This window comes from Mauremys reevesii, linkage group 1 (genome assembly GCF_016161935.1).
Source record: "Mauremys reevesii isolate NIE-2019 linkage group 1, ASM1616193v1, whole genome shotgun sequence".
Lineage (NCBI taxonomy): Eukaryota > Metazoa > Chordata > Testudines > Geoemydidae > Mauremys > Mauremys reevesii.
Genome location: NC_052623.1, coordinates 239,321,625 through 239,346,514, shown reverse-complemented (window position 1 = coordinate 239,346,514; position 24,890 = coordinate 239,321,625). Strand labels below are relative to the sequence as shown.

The 24,890-nt window shown below is 42.3% G+C and overlaps 2 protein-coding genes across 12 annotated transcripts in view; one reads left to right on the top strand and one right to left on the bottom strand.

The window, feature by feature from the left end:
- INTS13 (integrator complex subunit 13) overlaps positions 1–284 on the bottom strand; it is a 38,027-nt gene extending 37,743 nt beyond the window's left edge. For 2 of the 6 annotated variants that reach the window (XM_039542452.1, XM_039542588.1), the window contains exon 1: positions 68–284. In XM_039542452.1, the coding sequence (XP_039398386.1) occupies positions 68–258 (191 nt within the window). In that variant the 5' untranslated portion in view covers positions 259–284. Of the gene's footprint in view, positions 1–38 lie in introns of all 6 variants that reach the window. The other 4 variants (XM_039542499.1, XM_039542466.1, XM_039542578.1 and 1 more) reach the window with 4 other exon arrangements.
- On the top strand, positions 231–22,075 carry FGFR1OP2 (FGFR1 oncogene partner 2). Of its 6 annotated transcripts, XM_039542629.1 has the most exons (7): positions 1,103–1,252; positions 4,545–4,547; positions 9,978–10,114; positions 11,051–11,168; positions 12,595–12,737; positions 15,998–16,111; positions 19,328–22,075. In XM_039542629.1, exons 3-7 carry the CDS (start codon positions 9,980–9,982, stop codon positions 19,463–19,465), a joined length of 648 nt encoding a protein of 215 aa, XP_039398563.1. In that variant the 5' UTR covers positions 1,103–1,252; positions 4,545–4,547; positions 9,978–9,979; the 3' UTR covers positions 19,466–22,075. The 6 variants fall into 6 exon arrangements, with proteins under 6 accessions (XP_039398541.1, XP_039398570.1, XP_039398552.1 ...); XM_039542607.1 differs by lacking the exons at positions 1,103–1,252; positions 4,545–4,547 and adding an exon at positions 231–363; XM_039542636.1 differs by lacking the exons at positions 1,103–1,252; positions 4,545–4,547 and adding an exon at positions 404–537.
- Positions 22,076–24,890: the final 2,815 nt, after the last annotated feature.

Genomic DNA, 24,890 nt, shown 5'->3' with positions numbered 1-24,890 from the left:
CCGCGGCTCATTCACTCCCCATGCCCGTCCCTGGCTACCGTAACCACAGCGATATCGCGAGACTCCCCCACCGTCCGTAGAGCCTCTCGCGGGACTTCCCAAGGGGCTCGCAAGAGAAACTGACACTCTCGCGATACTTGGCTGTGGCACTTTACCACAAGCCGAGCAGGTGGAAAGGGCTGGAAGTCTCGCGATATCTAGTCTCTGTTGCCTCCCGGCGGGTAGCTGTGGTTGTGGAGCGTCTCGCTCCCCCCTCATGGGGTCTCTCCTCCGCCTGGCGCCTCCCCCCGCACTCGCCGCTCTTTGAAGCGGCGGCCTCCGCCCGCTCGCGGCGCCTAGCGCTGCCGGCGCCACCGGCTATGAGTGAGTCGGGGAGGGCTACGGGGAGCGGGGCTGGGGGCGCCGCGCTCAGCCGGGGGAGGCGGCGGCGTTTGTGACGTTCGGGCGCCTGTGGCCGTGCCCGGTGAACGTTAGCCAGGGAGGGCCTCGTCCACCCGCGCGCGCCCTTGATATCGCGATACGTGCCGCTGTCGTGAGGTAACATTATCGGGCGCTGCCGCCCGCCTTCCTGCCCCGCCCGGCGCGCGACGCTGCGGCACCAAAACAGCCCTATCGGGCACGCGCCTGTGGGGCAACCGGAGCCTGCCGACGTCAGGCTGGGGCAGCCCCCCCCCCAAGCACCCTCCTCTCCCCCCCCCCGCTCTCCTAGCGCTACGATCCCGAACACGGGGGCTCGCACAGCGGCATCGCTTAAACATTTTGCTGTCCGACGCGGAGGGATTTACCTGATAAATGTACGCGGGGGGATGCTGCTCGCTCTGGGTGTTACGAGAGGTTGCGTGCAGGGCTCGCCCAGACGTGCCTTTGCCCAAGCGCTGTATGGTAAAACTGTTCCGTGTTTGAAAATTAATCATCAAAAGGGAGAGAAATAAACCGAGCAGAGAGGTTTTTAGCAGAGATGGAGAAAGGCAGAAAGATATAGGAAGGGTGTGGGTGTGTGCGGGGGGGGGTTAGTATGTTGTTAAGGCAACTGAGTTTGATAAGATTCAAAGTAATTAGTTAGCGACAGGAAGTGGCAAGAAGGGAGCATGTAGGTGGCTGTATTGCTGTGCTGTCAGAGTTGTTGATCTTGTTCTGTGCTAACCCTGACATTTCTGAAATCAGTGAAAAGGCATCTAAATGGCAAGTGGATATCTCAAGCCAGGCATTTCCTTGGGGAAGGAGGGAGGCTGCAGTTGTCATAGAATCTAAGGCCTGGTCTACACTAGGACTTTAATTCGAATTTAGCAGCGTTAATTCGAACTAACCGCTCAACCGTCCACACCAGGAAGCCATTTAATTCGAACTAGAGGGCTCTTTAGTTCGAATTTGGTACTCCACCCCGACAGGTGGAGTAACGCTAAATTCGACATGGCTAGCTCGAATTAGGCTTGGTGTGGATGCTAATCGAACTTAGTAGCTCCGGGAGCTATCCCACACTGCACCACTCTGTTGACGCTCTGGACAGCAGTCCGAGCTTGGATTCTCTGGCCAGCCACACAGGAAATGACCCGGGAAAATTTGAATTCATTTTCCTGTCTGGGCACTTTGAATCTGACGTCCTGGTTGGACATCGGGGCGAGCTCCGCAGCATCTGCAACGATGCAGAGCTCTCCAGCAGAGGAGTCCGGGCAATCCCAGAATAGAAAGAGGTCCCCAGCATGGACTGACCGGGAAGTCATGGATCTGATCGCTGTGTGGGGCGAGGAGTCTGTGCTCTCGGAGCTGCGCTCCAGCAAGCGGAATGCAAAGACCTTCGAGAAGGTCTCCAAAGCCATGAAAGACAAAAGATACAGCCGGGATGCGATGCAGTGCTGCGTGAAAGTCAAGGATCTAAGACAAGGGTATCAAAAAGTCAGAGCAGCAAACGGACGCTCCGGAGCCAAGCCCCAGACATGCCGCTTCTACGAGGCACTGCATGCCATTCTAGGTGGGTCTGCCACCACTGCCCCACCAGTGACGGTGGACTCCGAGGACGGAATAGTGTACCGGGACAGTTCCTCCTCGATGTTCGCCGATGGGGAAGATGAGGAATGGTCTTTGGAGGACGGCGCAGGCGACAGCGAACCCACTCCCGCTTTCCCTGACAGCCAGGATCTCTTCATCACCCTCACAGAGATCCCCTACCAACCGTCCCGCCAACCCGGACTCAGAATCAGGGGAAGGATCAGGCGGTAAGTGCTATAAACATGGAAACATTTATTTTTTAAAAAACAGGTATATAAAAAATAGAAATACTATATAAAAAATTTTAAATCTCAAACTATACAAAAAGTAGGTCCACACATATAGGAATAGAGCAATAATCCTCTTGGGACAGTTCAAAAGCTCTCAGAGAGCAGCTCAAAAGCCTCCAGGAGGTTCCTGGGGAGAGGTGCCTTATTGGGTGCTCCGTGGAAGCACACTCTTCCGCGCCAGGACATCCTAATGTACATAGGAACCATCACCTCCACCAGCATTGCTGCATATGGTCCTGGTCTGTGCAGGGCTTCCCTTAGCATCCGCTCTCTCTGACTCCGAGTGACACGCCTCAGGGTAATGTCGTTCTGGAAGTGCTGCATCTAATTAGGGCAATTAGTGTACTGTTACTATTGTGAATGGTAGACTTTTACTTTGCATAAGAATGACCTCGCTTAACAGCCACGTGTTGGAGGCCACAGAGGAAAAGCATACAGTGATCTTTCCGTGCACTGCCGGGAGGGGCTGGAAAAGGCTCAGACTTTATGCTTTCCAGATTGCCTTTAGCGGGAGGGCACAGCTATCCATTAACTGTTAAGCAGACTCTACTGTAAGGCTTACCAGGACTGGCTGCTAGACGGATTCAGCTGTCCCTCCCGCTTGGCATCTCTCCTGTGCAAGACCGCAACCACTGAAAGCGTATTCAAATCTCGAACTTGGCCTGAGATCTCGTGAGACTAGGTGCCCTGTATGGTCTTGTTCACAGAAACTGACTAGACTGTGTTCACTGTTCGCACACATGTATCTGTTCAAGGAAATCACTTACTTTTTCCCATCACACAGCTTGGCTCTTTCCCGGACTGCCCGTCATCCACCTGCAGAGGCTGGCTAACATTAGGCGGCGAAAGAAAAGACTAGGGACGAGATGTTCGCGGAACTGATGGCCTGCTCCACAGCCGAGGCGGCAGAGCAGAGACAGTGGAGGAGACCCTGTGTCAGCAGCATCGCACACACATCGAACGGGAGGATAGGTGGCGGCAGGAAGACCAGCAGGCGACTCAAACGCTGCTTGGTCTAATGAGGAGCAAACGGACACGCTCCGGCGCCTTGTAGATGTTCTGCAGGACCGCAGGCAGGAGAGAGAGCCCCTGCACTGCATCTGCAACCGCCTCCAACGCCAAGAAGTCCTGTCCCCTCACCCAAAGTTACAAGAAGGAGGCGGTAGGGGCCGTGAGAACTGTCACTGCACGCAGCAGAGCGCTAATGTACAAGACACCTCTCGCTCTAAATTTGTAGAAGTTCTTCCCTTACAGGATCACCCAGTCCTAAATCCAAGTTTCAACCCCACTGTGTATAACATTATTAAAAGCGGTTTGCTGTTACTCTCTGTTTCCGCTTCTCGTGTCAGAAGACTTTGTGTGTGTGGGGATTTTAATTGCAGTGCATAGCCCACATTACCAGGGTACAGACTTGGGGGCAGGGTCAACTGCAGGGCACACATAGACTGCAGTCACTAGGCACAAGGGTCAGTCTGTGTGGTGTATGCTGCCCCGGGTCATTCGTTGATGTGTATGCTTGTCCAGGGTCCTGGCGCCTGCCATCCCCGAATGTAAAGTCAGGCTTCCCTTACCATGCACTTCGACCGTAGCCACGAGCCTCTCCGCTGCCCTGAGCCCCAAAAAGAGCCCTCATCCAGGGACAGATACTCACCCGTCCCCCACACCCCTCACCCCTTCCAACGCCCAAACCCACAGCCCACAGCCATCATGCAAACCCCTAACAAAAGACGGCACCCCTCGCCCCTTCCTGCAAACCCACCCATTCCTGCAAACCCACCCCTATATGCACAATCACTGTAAACCGTCCTCCACCCCACAGACCTATGTAGGAGCAGGAGGCTGTCCGTCCTGTATTGGACAAGCGGTCTGTACATCAGTGCACACCGAACCCAGCACAGTATGCTTCCATGTTTCAACCCAGGAACAGAAATGCAAAGTCAACGAAAGATTTATTATTAATTACTGTTACATGTCATTAGTTTTAAAACGTGCTTTGGAAGTGGGGGAAACTTGGAGAACCGGGTTTGTGAGCTCAGATCTAACTCGACACATACAGACACAGGCCCATGATCAGGCTCTCTTAAAATCAAGTGGACAGTCACAGGTTACCCTGCTCTGCGAGGAAACTAGCTTTCAAAGCCTCCCGGATGCACAGCGCTTCCCGCTGGGATATTCTCTCGGCACGGGTGTCTGGCTGATCGTAAAGCAGCCAGGCGATTTGCCTCAACCTCCCATCCGGCCAAAAGGTCTCGCCTTGCTCTCACACAGATTGTGGAGCACACAGCAAGCAGCAATAACTACGGGATATTCTTTTCGCTGATGTCCGAGCGAGTGAGTAAGCTCCGCCATCTCCCTTGAGACGTCCGAGCACACTCCATGACCATTCTGCACTTGCTCAGCCGGTAGTTGAAGAGTTCCTTCTCACTGTCCAAGGCGCCTGTATAGGGCTTCATGAGCCAGGGCATTAGCGGGTAGGCCGGGTCCCCGAGGATCACTGTAGGCATCTGCACATCCCCAACCGTTATTTTGTGGTCCGGGAAGAAAGTACCTGCCTGGAGGCGTTTGAAGAGACCAGAGTTCCTGAACACACGCGTCATGAACCTTGCCCACCCACCCGACGAAGATGTTGGTAAACGTCCCTATGGTCCACCAGTGCTTGCAGCACCATTGAAAAGTAGCCCTTTCGGTTAATGTACTCGCTGGCCTGGTGGGCTGGTGCCAGGATAGGGATGTGAGTCCCATCTATAGCCCCACCGCAGTTTGGGAATCCCATCGTGGCGGCCATCTATGACGACCTGGACGCTCCGAGTCACTACCTTTGAGAGCAGTTGCTCAACGATTGCGTGGGCTACTTGAATCACAGCAACCCCCACGGTAGATTTGCCCACGCCAAAGTGGTTCGCTACTGACCGGTAGCTGTCTGGCGTGGCAAGTTTCCAGAGGGCTATGGCCACTCGCTTCTGCACACTCAGGGCTGCTCGCATCCGTGTGTCCTGGCGCTTCAGGGCAGGGGACAGCAAGTCACACAGTTCAAGGAAAGTGCCCTTACGCATCCTGAAGTTACGCAGCCACTGTGATTCATCCCAGACCTGCAGCACTATGCGGTCCCACCAGTCTGTGCTTGTTTCCTGGGCCCAGAATCACCGTTCCACACCATGAACTTGACCCATTGCCACCATGATCTCCACGGCGCGGCTGAGAGGTCTGCGCCACTCTCCTCACCATGCTGCCGGAGCCTCCTCGCCCGATTTCTCAGCATCTGACTGTGGAAGAGGTGGACGATAAGGTGCGAGGAGTTGACAACGGCCATAAGTGCAGCGATGATCGCAGCGGGCTCCATGCTCGCAGTGCTGTGGCGTCTGCGCTGTAACCGACCAGAGAAGGGCGCGATCAGATTTCCCGCCGGCGCATTCAGGGAGGGAGGGCGTGATTGACGGTTCAATGACGACAGTATCCCAAAACCGCCCTCGACACATTTTTTCCCCCAGCAGGCATTGCGAGCTCTACCCAGCATTCCAATGGGCAGCGGGGACTGCGGGAACTGTGGGATAGCTTCCCACAGTGCACCGCTGGACTCAGAAGTTCGAATTAGTGTATTTAGTGTGGATACACAAATTCGACTTCATAAGGTCGAATCCACAAATTCGACTTAAGTAGATTCGAAATAGTCTTGTAGTGTAGACAAGGCCTAAGATTGTAAGTGTTAAGTTTATTGCCCCTAATGGTTGCAAAGAAAACCTTCCAGATATATAGATTCAGTGATGTATTCCCAACTCTGTAGACAGACTGGTCACATCTCTGCTCAAGTTTAAAATGTTTTTCCAAAGCACAGCCCAAACTGCTGAGTAGAAAGTCTCAAACTTGTGCTGTAGGGATTATCCTTTTTTTTTTTTTTTTTTTTTTTTTTAATGATTGTACAGTGCCCAGCCTAGTGGGTTCCTGGCTTATGGTTCCAAGAATGTCAGTCTGTGTCACTCTGAAAACTAAAATGAATGTACAGTGTGATGTGATGGAAGCAGCTACAAGTATGGTTGAAAGTTCACTATGTTTGGAATCTCAACCAGGTTCAGTCTGTTACTGTCTAATTTTTACTTTCTTAAGCCGTTTCAGCTGTTTTACACACATGGCATTACAAATTGCTCCCATGTGACAGCACAGGCTTTCAGCTATCGGTAAATAATAATCTCCCACTCAAAGACACTAACATCAGAACTGGGAGTATCTTCTGCACCATCTGGGATCCCGCTATTTTTGGTGGGACGTATGTTGCTGTATTTTTCCTGGACTTGCCCCTAAATGTGAGCTGTGCACAAGAAGTCCCCCAGAGCTATGAAACCATACATCCTGCATAAACATTTCACAGGCTTTCTTGAGTCATTCACTGTCATTCAGAACCTTGCTGGTTCTGTTACAAAGGAGCTTTTTACTGCAATGTAGAAAGGGTAAAATTGATTATTTGCCTAGAAAGGTGCATCAGCACTGAAAAGTCCAGTAAAGGTGTAGTTGAATCAAAGTTAATGATATATAAGCTCCAATATAGACTGCAAAAAATGTTTCTCCTGTAAGGTGTGAGGCTCCATTCATAGTGGGCTGGAAAATTAAATGAAAGAACAATTTTTAAACTGTCTAAATATGGTTCTGGATAACCTTGCTTCTATCACAGTTTTGCCAGCCTGTGTCGCCAAACTTTTTGTGTTTGTTGTTGTAAGTGTTCTCACCTAGAAAGAACAAGAACACAGATTGGGAGTGGGGAAAAAAAAACATATGAGCCAACTCTCCATTAATATTAATTAAAAAACCCTCTAATATTGGCCCGATTAAGACAAAATAAATCAATCTGATTGTATCTGGCAACACACACAATTCTAAAGAACTTGGCTAGGTACCGCAAATGGAAAAGCATAACCCACAAGATTAACTGTTAAAGATGCACCTGTTAAACAGGAAAGACTTAACTTTTTCCTGTAAATGTTTGTAGTGTTAACAGCCGTTTACACATTTACAGCCAGCCTGCATCTGCCAGTTTTTAAGTGAAACTTACTTGCTGAATAAACAAGTTTTTTTTCCATTCTCTACCAATGGGATCCCTGAAAAGTCACTTGGCTACCTTTACATAAATACAAAAGTAAACATGTTTGTATATTACATGTTGTATTCAGGGCAGAGAGGGAGTCTCCGGTGAAATTAATCAAATTAAAACGTCTGTGTAATTTAAATAGATATCAAAATCTTTGCAGAATTAGATTTGCAGCATATTCTTAAAATGCAGGAACACTGTTGAGCAATCATAAAATTATTCTCCCCCCCCCCCCCCCGATCGTAGTAAGGTAGGAATGGGGATGATTTTGCTTCACGTGTAAATGTTTGATTCATTGAATCATTCTCCATCTTAACCAGCACATCCTGGACTAGTCTGTCAGAATAATCAGTAGTGAAATAGGGGCTTCATTAGGATATGCTTAAAATCTTGGCTGTGATTTTTCAAAGGGGCTTAAGGGAGTTAAGCTCCCAACTCTTATTGACTTTTTCAGGTAAGTTTGTTACCTAAATGACCTCTTGTGCTTTTGAAAATATCCCCCTTGGCATGTGTTCGGTAAGCATGCTCAGAAGTTATTATTTTAATAGTTTATAATTTTCCCCAAGGCAAATAAAAGCCCTACTCTTCATTGAGGGCTACTACACCGCTACCTCGATATAACGCAACCCGATATAACACGAATTTGGATATAATGCAGTAAAGCAGTGCTCCGGGGGGGCGGGGCTGCGCATCAAAGCAAGTTCAATATAACACGGTTTCACCTGTAATGTGGTAAGACTTTTTGGCTCCCAAGGACAGCGTTATGTCGAGGTTGAGGTGTATTATGCCAAGATTCAAACTCTTGCTGTCTTTTTACTGTAGCTCTTTTTACTGCTCAAAAGCATGAGCAGGTTTTTTTTAATAGAAAAAGTGTGTGGGTTTTCCTCCATACTCTGAACTCAAAAATGACTGAAGAGACTTTGCATCAAAATCTCCAAATAAGAAACCAAATATAATCTGAGTACCAAGACTAAGGGTATAAAATCTCATAAGGCCAATGTTTTTCAAATTTGAATATATACAGTTTTGCTACCTTAGCCATAGTGAGTCACTGGTCACGATGACTGTAATGATAGATCACAAAGTTTTAATTGATTTCCATATGTTCATTTTGTGTCCTAAATTGATGTGTTACTCAGTTCAGTTAAAAAGTCCATATTTTGACATGAGGAAAGTATATGCAATGGTAGCTGGAGCCACTTTTAGACATAGATAAAAATCATCTATTCTGGGCCTCCAAATTTTTCCCTGGGTGATTTCCTCTTGCCTGGTTAGTGGTCACCTCTACACTCAAGATTCATAAAAATGTACCTTTATTCCTAGCCTTTCAGCATCAGTTCTAGATTTCTCCCCTCTCAAATACATCACTGGGACCTTAAAATATATGGGGAGGGGGGGAATGACACAACTTTTAAGCTTCAACACCACAAGGTCTTCAGTAACCAAATTTAGAAATAAATTTTTATTTTCCTCTTTTCATATACACTTCCCAAAAAGGCTATTGCAAGTCACACCATTGTCTCTTCAAGTCCTCCAGAATTCTATCCTTCCTGCTTATCCTTCTTTGCAAGAAGTTGGTCTTCATGTCTCATATTGACTGCTGTAATACCTTCTGGAGGAACGAGCCAGAACAATAATCCAAAATGAAGGTGCCAGCTCTGAACACATCTGCCCCTCTTTTCTTTGCTCTAGTTTTCCTTCTCGTTCCATATTAAATTCCAGCTATTCTACTTTCAGAATAGCAAACAACCTATGGTTCCATCTCTGCCTTGTATTACTGAATTTTATGGGATAAATTTAAGTCTCAGAAACAGAACTCTCTGGATGTCCTTTGAACATAGTGTTCCATTATTAAGATTGCCAGGAAATTAGCTGCAGTAATCTGGTTGAAGTGTAAATAAAGGGGAAGAGTGCTATCCCTGTATTTTTGATGGCCTTTAATTAGGTCAGGGTTTCTCAAACAGAGGTCGCCGCTTGTGCAGGGAAAGCCCCTGGTGGGCCAGGCCGGTTCGTTTACCTGCCCCGTCTGCAGGTCTGGCCGATCGCGGCTCCCAGTGGCTGCGGATCGCTGCTCTGGGTCAATGGGGGGCTGCTGGAAGTGGCGGCCAGTAGATCCCTCAGCCCATGCCGCTTCCAGCAGCTCCCATTGGCCCGGACCAGCGATCCGCGGCCACTGGGAGCCGTGATCGGCCAGATCTGCGGACGGGGCAGGTAAATGAACCGGCCTGGCCCGCATGGGGCTTTCCCTACACAAGCGGCAACTTCTGTTTGAGAAACCCTGAATTAGGTGTCTTGAATTTCAGTTAATATAACATAACTTTTTGTAATAGCAAAAGTTTCATTTCCTCTCTTGGCTATGGTGAATTTGGGGGATTAAAGGTGGGTGAAGGAAATGGGGGGCCTCAGGGTTCCATGAGGGATGCAGAGTTTCCTTGTTCCCCAGGAGAAAATAGTTCCTGCAATGTGAGGATGTTTCTCCTTATTTGCGGATGAGGGAAAGACTGTATCTGACTGCTTCTGAGTTAATGAAAACACATTTGATGTGTTTGAGGTATGACATGGTGGTGATACAGCTGCATGATAAATTGTCCTTGTCTTGGAAATAATTAAATTTATTTTTTTAGAAATGAGTTGCACAATTGAGAAAGCCCTAGCTGATGCTAAAGCACTAGTAGAGCGACTAAGAGAACATGACAACGCAGCAGAAGCTCTTATTGAACAGACTACAGCTCTCAACAAGCGGGTGGAAGCGATGAAGCAGGTTTGTTTTCCCATTTTGCTTACTCACTTAAAAAGACACTTTGAAAACACTTGAAACATCGCTATTTTAAAACTGGTTTAAATATTGTCGACTCCTACAGTATAGTGCATTATCTGTTTAATATCCAGGACCTCCTCTGGTGATCTCATGGGGATTGAGATGAAATCTGTGATCCAATAGGTCTCTTGTCTCTAGTAATTATGATTCTACAAACAAAGTACTTGACGGTTACTATGACCCCATCCTGCAAACATGTACTTGCTTAAAGTTAAGCATGATCCTGTGTCTGTAGGATTGGGTTTTATGATTTATTTTGGCACTTTCAGTGTCCATGTGCTGCTCTTCTGTGAAGTAGTTAAATGTAGCTTAATATTTTTGCTTAATTTTGCACATCTCAGCTAATACATTGTTCTTCTGCAAGTCTCTATACAAAAATCTCCTTGTTTTCCCTTGCATAAGTATTCTCATCTCATCTTTAGATTTTCTTCTGTGACAAAGTATCCTGTTCAGCTTATTTTGAGTGGGTAATAATTTCCTCTCTGCTGTTATCTTAACCAATGGATATTACTAGATTCTGTGGGTGGGTCGGTAGTGATAAAGGCTCTGTGGTATCTACGTTTGGGAGACCCATCCTGTCATATTAACAATTTCAGTAAAGTAGAAAAACGTGTTATCTTTATTTTAAAGTTGTGAAGTAAATGATACATCTCAGGGGAATTATAATGGTCAGCAGAACCTTCAGACATAAGATTATTAAAAATTAGCTCATGTTAATGGTCTTTAAATGTTTGTTAATTAATAATAAGCAGTGTATCAAAAGGGCTATTTAATATTGGTCAGATTCCAACTTTGAAACTAGTCAGTCAGGACTAATACACTTGCTTGCCTTCATTTACACAAGAAACTTTTGTTTTTAACTCTGTTTAATTCTACTAGTACCAAGAAGAAATTCAAGAACTTAATGAGGTAGCAAGACATCGGCCTCGATCTACATTAGTAATGGGTATCCAGCAGGAAAACAGGCAGATCAGAGAACTGCAACAGGAAAATAAAGGTGAAGCTTAATATTTTCTTCTTTAAGGATCTGATCTTGCTCCATTTAAATCAGTGGGAGTTTTGTCATTGACTTCAATGGATGTAGGATCATATCCTAAGAAATTTCTCTTCTAATCTTAAATTCTTCTAGTACAGGGGTTCTCAAACTTCATTGCACCACGACCCCCTTCCGACAACAAAAATTACTACATGACCCGGGGAGGGGGACCGAAGCCCGAGCCCCACTGCTCCAGGCAAGAGGACCAAAGCTGAAGCCCGAGGGATTCAGCCCTGGGCAGGGGGCCTGTAACCTGAGCACCACCACCCAGGCTAAAGCCCTCTGGCTTTGGCTTCAGCCCCGGGTCCCAGCAAGTCTAAGCCAGCCCTGGTGACCCCATTAAAATGGGGTTGGGACCCACTTTGGGGTCCCACCCCACAGTTTGAGAACTGCTGTTCTAGTATAAACAGTCATATACACTGGTTGTGTAGACATTTGGCTTCTTTATTACAATGGTGAACAAAAAAAACAATTCAGGCATACTATTTTTCCTTTGAGATTTTTAAAATGTAGTTTTGCTGGCAATTTTCTATAGGTCTTATAGCTCTTATTTATCCTGTGACTTGACTATTATTCACTGTTATTATACAGAATATATCTATCTCTGTGTGTGTGTGTGTGTGTGTGTGTGTATATATGTATATATAATATATATCTCTTACTGTTAAGAAAATAACTTATTTATGTACAGGGGAGGCTTCTACTTCTTTTTTAAAAAATAGTCTAATGAAATGTCTTCTGACTTGATGGTTTTGGGGTACCCTAAGCAAGGGGGCACTTACAGATTCATATTCACCACGCTCTTGTCTCATGTAGGAAGTTATCTACCTGTTTGTAGGGCACTAGAAACTCAAAGATCAGCCCTGCTTACTAAGTACAATTCCAAAGTGGGTCCCAACCCCATTTTAATGGGGTCACCAGGGCTGAACTTCCTCCCTTTATTAATTTTGTAATGGTTAATTGCTTTGAGCTTTTGGTGCAGAAAAGCTTAGTTTTGTGAAAATTAACTGCTGGTGCTATATACTGAAGAATCACAAAATATTGTATCTCAAAACAAAACAAAGTTTTGCTCACGTTTGAAGTCAGACAAACTCTGCAGAGTTACAGATCAAAATAGTAACCTAAGTAACTTCCTGATGGACTCTGCACTGGGTGTTTTAAGTGGAGCACTAGGAGTGAGATCCTCACCCTTTTCTCTGGCCACTTGACTCCAGTTAAAAGGGCTGGAGCAGCATAAAGGGACTCTATAGGTTCTGGCTGTGGGAGAACTTCTCAGCACAAGTGCTATGCAGACTTTGTTTGGTGGTGTCTAAGAGCTTGTATTAGTTTTCTCCTATGAAGTATTTTTGCATGCATGTCTTGAAGCAATTTTTAATTGTTTTTGTAGAACTACGTACATCTCTCGAAGAACATCAGTCTGCTTTGGAACTCATAATGAGCAAATACAGAGAGCAGATGTTTAGGCTGCTCATGGCCAGCAAAAAGGATGATCCTGGTATAATAACGAAGTTGAAAGAACAACATTCCATGGTAATATGTTTTTTTAAAAAAATTCTAACTTGTAGTCGTGTGTCAGTATAATAAGATAATTGAGCAAATGTCATTTTGTATTAAAAAGTGCATTAGCAATTCCCAAGTTTTATAGCATAGCCTACTTAAACATGGACAGGAAGCTTGTTCAGACTAACAGATCAATCTTACTAGATGCTTGTGATGTGTGTTTAGGCATTTATCAAAGAGCATTTCATTACTACATTTCCATAATTCTCTTTTTCCTCTTGTAGACCTGGGGGAGGGGGAGGGAGAGAGGCAGCTGTGCCATATTGGACTCTTGGCTATCATAGTCTCCAGTAATAATTTAGATCAGCTCAGTGTTCCAGCATGCACTTGTGACTTTTAATGGCTTCTGTGATCAGTGCTGGGTCAATAAGGTAAGCCTTGTTTTATTCAATATTCAACCGCTTTTCTGAAGGTATTAAACTAGTTTTGAAAAAACCCTTGGGAGAACCTTCTGAATATTGAATAACCAGGCTTACATTTCTTCTCTTCTCCCACCCCTTCAGGCAGGCTTCCTGTTTCAGCACTAATCAGAGATGCTATGGAGTAACCAGTGCATTGTAGGATGTCTGAGTGGATCTGGAAGTTGTCCATATTGGGTGAGCTGCTTGATTATCCTGGAAAGCTAGAAGAGTAAAGGGTTACTAAAAGCCAATGTTTTTCTAACCTGCCATCAGTAGGATATATATGTATGTATGTATGAGGCTATTCAGCTCCTAGTTAAGGCTGACACATGTTATTTTGGTTTTTCACTTTTTTAATAGGCTTTGCCAGAAGGTGACAATGTTCAATTAATCTTTTTAAAGTAATTAATACATGTATTTAAATTGTACCTTTGTAAGATGGCACAATAAACTCTTCATTAATGGAAAGTACTGCAATTGTTACAGTAAACTATTTCATTAGAAGAGCTATTGAAATAGATTTTTACATACAAGTAATAGAATAATAAACGTTGCTAGGTACCAGAAGTAACTTCACAGATAAACGCTGAGAATAAAACAGTGGGATATTCCCTCAGTTCACTTCTACTTGGAGTTTCCAGTTAACCTTTCGGGTTAAAAATCGGAAAAACTCCCTCTGTGGAAGAGAGAATTTCAAATAGAATGTAACATTAGGAGTTAAAAAAATGTAGGTACTATAAAGTGAGTTTGTGTCTAGAAAAGTATGAAGATGAAGCATTAAAAGAAACTGCATTTGTTTCAGTAACAGTTTAAATCCTAAGCAAGGAAACTATACATCTCCCTCTGATTTAAGCCAAGAGTATTTTATTTGTGGAAAGTATTATTTTAGCAGAGACATTTCAGGGCCCTCTTGATCTTTTTGGTCCAATTCAGTCCCATTTAGTATGTCCGTTGGGGAGACTTTAATGTGTCTAGATGCCTGGAATTTCACCATTTGTACTTCCTACTAAGTCTGTATAATCAGTAATGTTGGATAACCTTGAAGTGCGGTTTAAAAGCGTCCATCTCTTATGGGCATTAAGAATATAATTACTCCAAATTTTGTGTCCAAGGAATTAATCTTGCCACTTGGTAGAACAGTGTTCACTGGTAAAGCAACTGTTGGCACTTGTCTACTGAAGTTTTCCACATTGCTTTCTGCAATTAATTTTTTTTTCAAACAGAAACTGGAATAAATATTTTCAAATATCATATATACCAAAAAAAAAATCTGTATGGTGTTAAGTAGTGAAAACTGGTCTAAATATGGTGTAGAAATATGCTCTGTTTCCTGCTACGAATAGTTTAATCCTAAACTTCCTAAAAACTGGTTTGACTATTTAAAAAAAAATTCTTTTGCAGGCACTTGATCCTTGCTGTACCATATGGTAACTTTTAAAACAACCAAATATTTCAAACAACAGAGCTATTGCAACTCAAACACTGGTTACTGCACACCTTTTAACTTTTTTTTGTAGTACTTTAAAATTAAAGTTTACATCCATATTAACATTGTAATGACTCTAAACTAGTGATTGAAATGTGTCCTTGTAACAACCCTGAAGGACTCCTCCTCATCAGTGCAGCTCAACATGTCCATGAAGCACTTAATTATGGTCTGGAGAGGAGGCAGTTGGCAGCAAATCAGAATGTACATTTTAAAATTGGGTGGTTTGTTTTTTTGTTTTCTTTTTTTCCCAGATCTTATTTAGTTTTACTTTACCTTTTTGAAAATAGTAAACAATAGAAGAATATCATTATTGTGACCCAAAACAAAAAAGAAAATTCCATATCTCTTGTAGCAGATGTCCTGAAGATCAGGCATATTTAGCAAGATCATGGGCTTTTTCAAGCCTCTGCAATACGTAGGCACAATGGGGCAAGCTAAAGATGGAATTAACTTTGTAACTTACTTATTAAAGCCTAAACATTATTTCAACTTTTTTAATAGTTACGCTTTTGATTTCAACTTTATTTTAATATAAACCCTCCTGGGATATACAAGGAGTTCCTTTGTTTTGGGGAATCGTTTGAGCTTTGTTGTTTAACTAATATTTGGCTTTCAGATGCTCTTGAATGATTTTAGTGTAGCCATACTATTCTGATGTCATCAGGTATACTAAGCAAAGCAGAGTTTAAATGGAATACATCAAAATCAATAGGTGCAGAAAATGGTGTAGGCGATATGGGTGACATGCTTTCCTCTGGTTTGGTGTAGAATCAATTCCCCAGCATGGTGGGGGGAGATGACAATGGGTTACTAATCTTCCAGGTGAGGTGTAAAATAGAAAATTTTGACCAAAGAACAGATGTGTCCTTTAGTGGGCAGGCAAGATAACAAAGATTGATTAAAGTACAAACATAGATGAAGGACACCTCACAAAAACTAGAAGTTGTCTGGACCATCCCACAATGGAAGTAGTAGATGTACTGCAAGGACTGTTAGGAATGAACAAGAGCAAAGAAATTATTACTACCTCTGTAGGGATTATGTGGTCAGTTTTGGTGATACTGTAACAAGCTTGATCCAAACTTCCACAGGCATGAGACTGAAGAAGCCTTTTGCTAAGATGACTTTCTTCTTTTAAGTTTACTGGATAAATTATGTCACAGTAATATTAGTTAATGTTGGAACGTTGTGGGGCTTTTTTTTTTACTGCTAGATCTAAATTATTGTAGAATTCAAACTTCTGATAGCTGGCACAGTAGTTTAAAATGCAGTTAATGCTCACTTTTATTAATGCAGGAAAGAATATATTGGTAAAGCTTTTTATTTCACTTATGGTTTAGGAGCTACAAGTGCATGTGGACCAAATTACAGAAATGGCAGCAGTAATGAGAAGAGCCATTGAAATTGATGAGCAGCAGGGTTGCAAAGAGCAGGAGCGTATTTTTCAGCTTGAAGTAAGTATTACATCAAAGAAGCTGTGGCAGCAACAAGGTTTTCTCTTCCCACCTCTGCTGCTAAATGCACTGAGGCAAGTGTTATCACATTTTGAAATAAAATTACAATGTAACATGTATTCTTAAAGCAGAGGAACTTTGTAGCTTTGAAATGCTCCCTTGCTCAACATTACAAGGGTTTGCTCAAACTTAAAGCTCTCTCTTTATTTGACCACCTATTATATATCTTTTTTTTTTAATCTACATCCTGTTTTTGGCATTAAACATATTTATTTTGCTTGGCCCATCTCCTCTCTCTATCTGGTTTTAGTCATGGTGACAGAAGCAAGTAATTGAAGTGCAGAGTTGCTAAAATAAGTGTTTATATGAGAACTGGGCTACATACTATCTACATATTATGCCTAGGCTTAATTGAGTGCATTGGGACCATGCTCAGCTTATATATCACTGGAATTAGCCTTTAATACAACATTTCCTTTTCCTGGCCACCTCTCCCCCCTCTTTCTTTTCTCTATTTATTCTTCTAGTTGCACTACTTGAGCACTGTGAAAATTCTTCGTTGCTGTCCTGGTATGATAAATTGGGAATATGCCTGTTCAGTTTATGAATTGTGTGAGATTATGAAGCCTATATTTGTGTCAGGCTGCAAACTCTCCATTTTGAAATTGCAGCCTTTTGCTTTCTCTGTGGTCTGTCTGCCTCCATGTAGGGTTGCAAATGCCAAAGGCTGGTGGCAAAACAACAATAGAGGGTAATTGTCTCAAGTACCCAATCACTGGAAATATAGTCACTCTAGACAAGAGACTGGTCCCTGCCCTGAAGAACAGCTTTAGCAGGTGGGAAGTGACTTTGTGCTCATACAGGGAAGCTGGCATGAGTGTCACCTGACAGATGGTGAAGGTTTTAAAAGAGCACAGGCTGGTCTCTGCTTGAGGGCTGTTTTCTGCAGTCTATGAGGGAGAGCTCACTTCCCTTGTGACAGCATGCATGAGGCAGGGGATACCCTGCCCACCTTGCAGAATCCAGATTATTCTTCAGCCACTTCCAACAGAAAGGTGAGCTAGTGAAAGAGATTGTGGTTAAGATGTTTTATTGTTTTCCATGGTCTGTTTTTTCTCCTGTGCTTTACAGGATTAAGTATGAAAGAGCATAAAGGTGTTAGACCAGGGGTGGGCAAAATACAGCCTGAGGGCCAGATCCAGCCCGCCATGACTAACATTTCTGTCCGGCCTCCTCTGCCCCTCATGATCTCTGAGTCTGGGTTGCTAAAAGTCCCGCGGTGCAGTGGGGAGCTCAGGCAGGCTGCATGCCTGCCGTGGCCCCATACCGCTCCCGAAAGTGGCTGGCTGCTCCTGGCGTATCTCCGTGTGCTGTCCCTCCCCCATCACTGTCCTCACAGCTCTCATGGGCTGGAAACCGGCCAATGGGAGCTGCAGGGCTGGTGCTTGCGAGCGCAGGCAGCGCACAGAAATGTGCCAGCAGCAGCCGGCCGCAGCCGCTTCCGGGAGCAGCATGGGGCCATGCCATGCGGGCAGCCTGCCTGAGTCCAGCCGCACCGCCGGCCGGGAGCCACCTGTGGTAAGCGCCTCCCAGCCAGAGCCTGCATCTCACACCCTCTCCTGCACTCCAACCCCGTCCCAGGTCAGAACCGCCTCCTGCACCCAAACTCCCTCCCAGACCTCACACTCCCTCCATAAATATAGTAGAAATGTGCGGCCTGTGATGGCTTACCAAAATTAGTGCCCACCCCATGTTAGACTGTACAAAGTGTAAACTGTAAGTGTGTATGCATCAGAACTGCTGCACTGTAAACTGGAGGCATCACACCTTTTGGGTGGCATTCTGGGAAAGGGATGGGTTTAAGTGCAGGGGAGTCAGTGCTGAGCTAAGAAGGGGTAGGTGGCTGGATAGTGGGTTCACACTCAGAAGGGGTGCCAGTTAGAAGAGAGGTGCCCTGAGATTGGGGCAGTGGCTCAACTCCACTCAGGCTCCAGAAGCTTAACGCACCTTTGGGGATCTAGAGCATAAAGGCCTGGGTTCTTCTCACATTAGTTCTGGGCACTCACTAGATTCTGAGAGACACTTGTCCAAATATTTTCCTTGGCTCCAGTTGTCTACTTTGACTTTGTTGCAGAGAATATTGCATCTGTGTCCAGACTAGAGAGAGCCTTACCAGTGGTGCTTCTTTGTGCCCTTTACAGAATGCTATGCTATTCAGCTTAATTAAGGATCTGTATGAACCATTCAAATAACTATTTTCAACATTCATCACCTCTAACCATGAAGTCTGCAAAGCCAGTAATTTTGAAGAAGAAAGCTTAATCTTCTCTACACCTTCTGCCATTTTAATCCCACATGGCAAAGGATGCTTTGCATTCTTGGTTTTCAGTCTCCACTTCTGTTCTATGTACATTTTCTGATCCTGTTGTTCCCATCATATTAGTGCCACCCAAAACAATCTCATCTCATGACAAAATTAACAAAATGTAATATATTATTGAATTAGCTTGATCTAATTTATTTTTATGCTCCTGTTTGCATTATACTCTATTTGGACAATAAGACTAGTCAGCTTTGCTCTGTTTCCAACTCTTGTGATTTTTTTCATGAGTCCTGCACTAGGATGTTTTCTGTAAAGTTCCAGCTCCTAGAGAAATGATCGAGAGTTTCAGCTTTCATTTTTAAACAATTAAATTTTTAGCCCTCATGGTTGTAGACAAAAGCTTTCAAAATGTGACAGAAGTGTATCCTGAAGGTTCAGAAACTGGAAGACAAATAGCCTCCAACCCACATGCATGTCTTTGTCTTAAAAAATATTTTTGGGGTCGCTTTTTGAATGTTTGGGGTAGGCAGTGCAGCTTTCTGGTTATGTGCTTGCACAATGCTTTGCCACAAAGAAATGTTTTAAATAAGGGTTTTCCCATTGAGGATCAGCGGGGAAAAAAATCTTAGCTTAACTTATTTTTTAAGCATTGCTTAAAAAATATCTTCCTTTGAACACTTTTCTTGATACTGAAGATACCTGTTCAGTACAACAAAAAATAGAACTCCTAAATACTCCCTCACTCTCAAATCACAGGTTAATGTAAGACTACTTTCTTCCTCTTCCATCCCAAACAATTAATCTCCTCCCCAAATAATCTTATTTTCATTTTCTTTGTCTTGATTTCCACCTGGAATTATTTTAAGTGTCTTTTTTATTTTGGCATGTTTTAGCAAGAAAACAAAGGCCTGAGGGAAATCCTTCAGATCACCAGAGAATCATTCCTGAATCTCAAGAAAGAAGATGTATCGGAGAGTACATCTCTGTCAGCATTAGTAACAAGCAGTGATCTGAGCCTGAGGAAGAGCTGAAGATTCTGTGAAGTCAGCAAACTTTGTTGCACATTTAACAGCTTAGGGTATCAGGGTTCACTTGTCAAGCATTTGTTACTGAATAGGGCACCAGAAAGCTCCTGTATCTTAAATCAGACTTCAGGTTAATGCTTTATACAGTGTACAGTATATCAAGGTTTTTAGCACCAGATTAGTTGATTGCCATAGACCTAACTCTTGTAGGAAATTGCTTCTCAATACAGTTGTGGAATTGGAGATTTTGTATTAATCCATTCAAAACAAATGACAAGCTAAACAGTCACATATAGAAAATGTGTATAAGCTACTGATCATAAAAAGGACACCTGCCTAAATAACATGACACTTGAAATCAGTCTCCTTGGCCAAGAGTAGTTAAAGTAACAGGTAGACCCTATGTACTATCCATGTTGCTGTTTTTCTTTTAACAAATTTTATAGTCAAAACTACCTTTCGCAACAGGAATTGGTAATACTAAAGGCCTAATCCAATTCCTGGTTGAAGTCAGTGGAAACACAGACCTGAAGAATCCCGCTTCAAAATATGATCATCACTTGCATTTGGTATGGCAGTTAGGAAATAACTAATTTAAAATGACAAATCTTGTTATTCCTAATGCTGTTAATCTTTATCAGCACTCAGCAGTAAACCAACTTGTAAATAATATTTAATATGAGAAGGTACTTTTCTGTAGGTATCCACAGTATGTTCTGCTCACACGTATGAGCAGTTCTAAATACTTCTGTTAAAGTATTTTGCAGATACTGAATCTATTTTTAAATTGTTTCAGTAACATTAAAAGAGCTGCTCCCATCTTGCTCAGTTCTTTCTGTAGCCAATCACCTTTAGAGAGGGGAAAAGGTTCAGACTTTTGTTTCAAAACTGTAGGACTAGGTTGGTCTGTTTCTAGTCTGTAACTAGATGTTTGTTCATCACAACTTGGGAAGCTGCAGTTGGGAAACACCCAAACTGAAGTAGCTGAAATAAGGTATACTGAAAGAACCATTTGAGGAAGCTGGGACTGTAGCAGGCTCTAATAGTGCTATTAATCCCTCACTTTCATGAGGTACTAAAAATGTTTTTAAAGTTTGCTTCAACTCCCTTTATAGACTGAGTTGTGCTTTTAACATGCTTCACTGTGCAAAATAGGGCCCGTTCTTTAAGTCCTGAGGCAAATGCAGAAATGAAAACTTGGCACTTCCCACTTAAACTGTTGGAATCAGATTAAATGGGCTACATGTGCTGCAGTATGTAGGTGTGAAGTGAAAAGCCGAGGAAATAACTTTTGCATGGCTTTTGTCCTTTGAGTGTTAATTTGACAAATTGCTTCCCTGAATAAGAAAAGGAGGTAAAAACCCTCAATTGATGTGTGTGGCTTCCTTTGCATATTTTTTCTGGCATGTAAAAAATTTCATAATTTTAAAGTGAATCTTCAAATATGTATAGTAAAAGCCTTCACCAAAAATTGTTATACACACAAGCACTAGCCAAATCTAAATACTTGGGCAGCTCAAACTTTCACATAGCAAAAGTTGTTTGAATCCTATTAATCTGCTACTCAAGCTTCATTTGATAAATCAGATTAAATACTGTAAATGTAAACTAATTTTTTTCAAATTAAAAAACCCCAAAACTCTTGAGCCCTTGTAGGCTAAAATGTATCACGATATAAATGTCTAAGACTGAATTATTAGCCTGTGGAAAAACTTGAGTTTATAAAGTTAATGTTAGTAGCATCACTATACCCATGGTTCAAATTCACATAATAACTTCCCCTCCCTTGAAGTGAAGTGAAGTGATTAAAAATCTTTAATACTTAACTTGTATGAACGTGCTTGGTGAAGATTGTAAATATGCAAGTTAGTCATTGAAATGACTGAACTGCTCCTATGGAAGTGATAAAAGGCATTGTAATGATGAGAACTAACTGTGGATCAAATTCTCCAAACTTTTAAAGGAATCTTGCTTTTTACAAAATAAGTTTTTATAAAAATTATTGAAAAGATCACTAGTTCTGTTTCTTGACAGTGACTACACAATCAGCATCCTATCTTTTAGTTTAGGAACTTAAACTTCATGTTATAGAATGCCTCTATTGTATCAGCATTTGAAAGATTTTATTTCCATTTGAGAGCTGTAAAAAAATGAGTTTCCCTTTAGCCCTTACTGACTGGTGTCAAAAGCCATCTTAAATTTTATCTTGAGCATATTTTATATTTTTAAAAATGTAATTTCCTAGCTTGTATAACAGAGGAAGCTGTTAGTCTGTGGCAATTCCTTAAGGTTGCTCTATTATGAAACAATGCTTGATTAGTGCTTATCTTTGTAAATACAAAACATGATTTTAATTTATCTATTCCTAGTCTTCACCTACATGTATTGATATTTCTCCCTATCCATCCCCAAAACAAACTCAATTTTAGGGTTTTAAATACATTTCACATTGTGTGGAGTGACTACTTTCCATCACATACCCACTATTTTTGTAATGCAGATGCTTGAAGTGAACATAGGGCTGGGAATGTGTATTGTACAGTAAATTTATTTTATGAATAAAAATGACTGAAAATGTAGATGGCTTAATGATTAAAGCAACATTAGCAAAATGTACCATTCAAGAATGAGCATGCTTAGTATTCTATATTTATAGAAAAGATGTCTAATTAGTGGGGTCATGGCCTTCCCTGAACTTCCTTTAAATGTTAAGGAGGCAGGTTTTCTTGTAAAGTGACAAGGAACTAAAATTTGAAAATCAAATGTATTTTTCACTTTATCTCTGTAAACTCTAGTCAGTTGGACAAGTAACTGCCTAGTCACTTTCAAAGGTTGTCATGCAGCTTTCAAACCAAGTATTACAGAACACTTTACAAAAATTTCATTTCTTAAATTTTGAGAACACTTAGCTAAAATCTGACTTCCTTCAGGGTTTAAAAATGAATTATTTACATCAGCATTCAGGTTGCTACTTCTATGAACATTAACTCACATGTATAATAAAGTTGGGTGATTACTAGGGCTGTTTAATTGCAGTTAATTCACACAATTAACTAAAATGTAATTGTGATAATTTTTAATTAGTGTTAAATAGTGGATGTTTTCTACATTTTCAAATTGATTTCAATTACAACACACAATGAAGTGTATAGTACTCACTTTTACAAATACTTGCACTTATAAAAAAATAGTATTTCAATTCATCTCATACAAGTTACATAACTGCACTCAAACAATGTAAAACTTTAGTGGCTGACAAGTCCAATCAGTCTCACTTGTTCAGCCAATTGCTAAGACAAATACATTTGTTTACATTTACAGGAGAAAATGCTGCCTGCTTCTTATTTACAGTGTCAGCTGAAAGTGAGAGCAGGTGTTTGCATAGCACTTTTGTAGCCACAATTGCAAGGTATTTACGTGCCAGATATGCTAAACATTCATTTCATATGCCCCTTCATGCTTCAGCCCCCATTCCAGAGGTCATGCTTCCATGCTGATGGCACATTAAAAAAAACTGCATTAAATAATTGACTGAACTCCCTGGGGGAGAATTGTATGTCTTGTGCTCTGTTTTACTCACATTCTGCCATATATTTCATGTATGGCAGTCTGAGATGACCTAGCACATGTTCATTTTTAAGAACACTTTCACAGCAGATTTGACAAAATGCAAAGGTACCAGTGTGAGATTTCTAAAGATAGCTACAGCACTCGACCCAAGGTTTAAGAATCTGAAGTGCCTTCCAAAGTCTGAGCGGGACAAGGTGTAGAACATGCTTTCCAGAAGTCTTAAAAGAGCAACATACTAATGTGGAAACTACAGAACCCGAACCACCAAAAAAGAAAATCAATCTTCTGCTAGTGGCATCCGAGTCAAATGATGAAAATGGACATGCAGCAGGCCTCACTGCTTTGGATTGTGATCAGGAAGAAATCATCAGCAGCAAGGGGACACATCCTCTGGAATGGTGGTTGACGCATGAAGAGACATAGGAATCTTTAGTGCATCTGGCACATAAATATCCAGACACTGGCTACAACAGTGCCATGTGAACACCTGTTCTCACTTTCAGGTGACATTGTAAACAAGAAGTAGGCAGCATTATCTTCTGCCAATGTAAACAAACTTGTTTGAGTGATTGGCTGAACAAGAAGTAGGCCTGAGTGGACTTGTAGGCTGTAAAGATTTACATCTGAATGCTGTTTTTTGTACATAATTCTACATTTGTAAGTTCAACTTTCATGATAGAGTGCACTGCTGTACTTGTGTTAGGTGAATTGAAAAATACTTGTTTACAGTACAAATATTTGTAATAAATAGTGAGCACTGTACACTTGTAATTGAAATCAATATCTGAAAATGTAGAAAACATCCACAAATATTTAAATGGTATTTTATTAATAGTGCAATTAATTGCAATTTTTTTTATTGCTTGACATGTCCTTTACTGGATTTAAGTTTTAAAACTTATTTCAAGCTGTTTTAGAACTTGGAGGTTTTATTGAACTAAATATGGAGTTGGTCAGTACAGTAGCCTCTTTAGTTTCAAATTCAATCTCATGCTGTCTCTATATTGTCTTCACTAGACTGTAGATTTTGTATTAATACCTAAATGCATTAGGGGTAGTAGTGGGAAATTAGAGGGCCTGAGAGCTGCGTAGGGTGGGGAAGGCTGGGATAGATTTTTTTTTTTGAAAATGATGCATCAAAGTTCTGAAACTTGTCACTTAACCATTTTAAAAAAATAGGCTAGTTCATGGCTGAGCTTTTGTTTCAGGTTGACTGTATACACTAGTTGAGTTTACATTCTGCTCATGCTTTTAGCATTATAAGAACTAAAAAGATTCTTGAATAAAAACAGATTCTGGAACAATTCTGCAGCCACAGGGCCCTGAATACAACCATCCCCCCAACAATCAGTACTGTTCCCACTGGCTGACATTTATAACAATCTTAGAGTGCTTTACAAACCGATGTGCATTATAGTGATAATCTCACATTAAATTGACAAACAGCACACTCCATGGAGAATCTGACCCTTGCTCTCTGGCCTACATTGTGGAAATGGACAGGGCCCATTTTCTCTCACCCAAAACGAGTAGTCCTAATGATTAAAGGAGGTAGGATACTGGCCATGCCACAACTATCCCTTAAAAAGTAAGGGTCAGCCACAAGAAGCCTTTGTGGTTTGAGGGAAGAAGTAGCTCTAAAGTCCTGGTTGCTAAAAAGTTCTGTCATAGCAAAGTAAGAGTTTAGTGCTGGTAATTGACTACAGTAATGTTGTTACAGCAGCAGTGCTTCATTAAGTTGACCTAGTGTCAGGGCACATGGGCTTTGTTTTAGAAGGGGAGCTTGGTGTCATGTTAATCTTTAACAAATCATGACATGAATTCATAAGTAGGCATAGGGAACAATGCTGGAAAACATGGA

Bases quoted from the DNA above. Each gene is read 5' to 3' on its own strand.
- FGFR1OP2 (XM_039542607.1), top strand. The intron at 10,115-11,050 runs GTTTGTTTTCCC...TAATTCTACTAG, and splicing joins GGGTGGAAGCGATGAAGCAG to TACCAAGAAGAAATTCAAGA. The intron at 16,112-19,327 runs GTAAGTATTACA...GGCATGTTTTAG, and splicing joins AGCGTATTTTTCAGCTTGAA to CAAGAAAACAAAGGCCTGAG.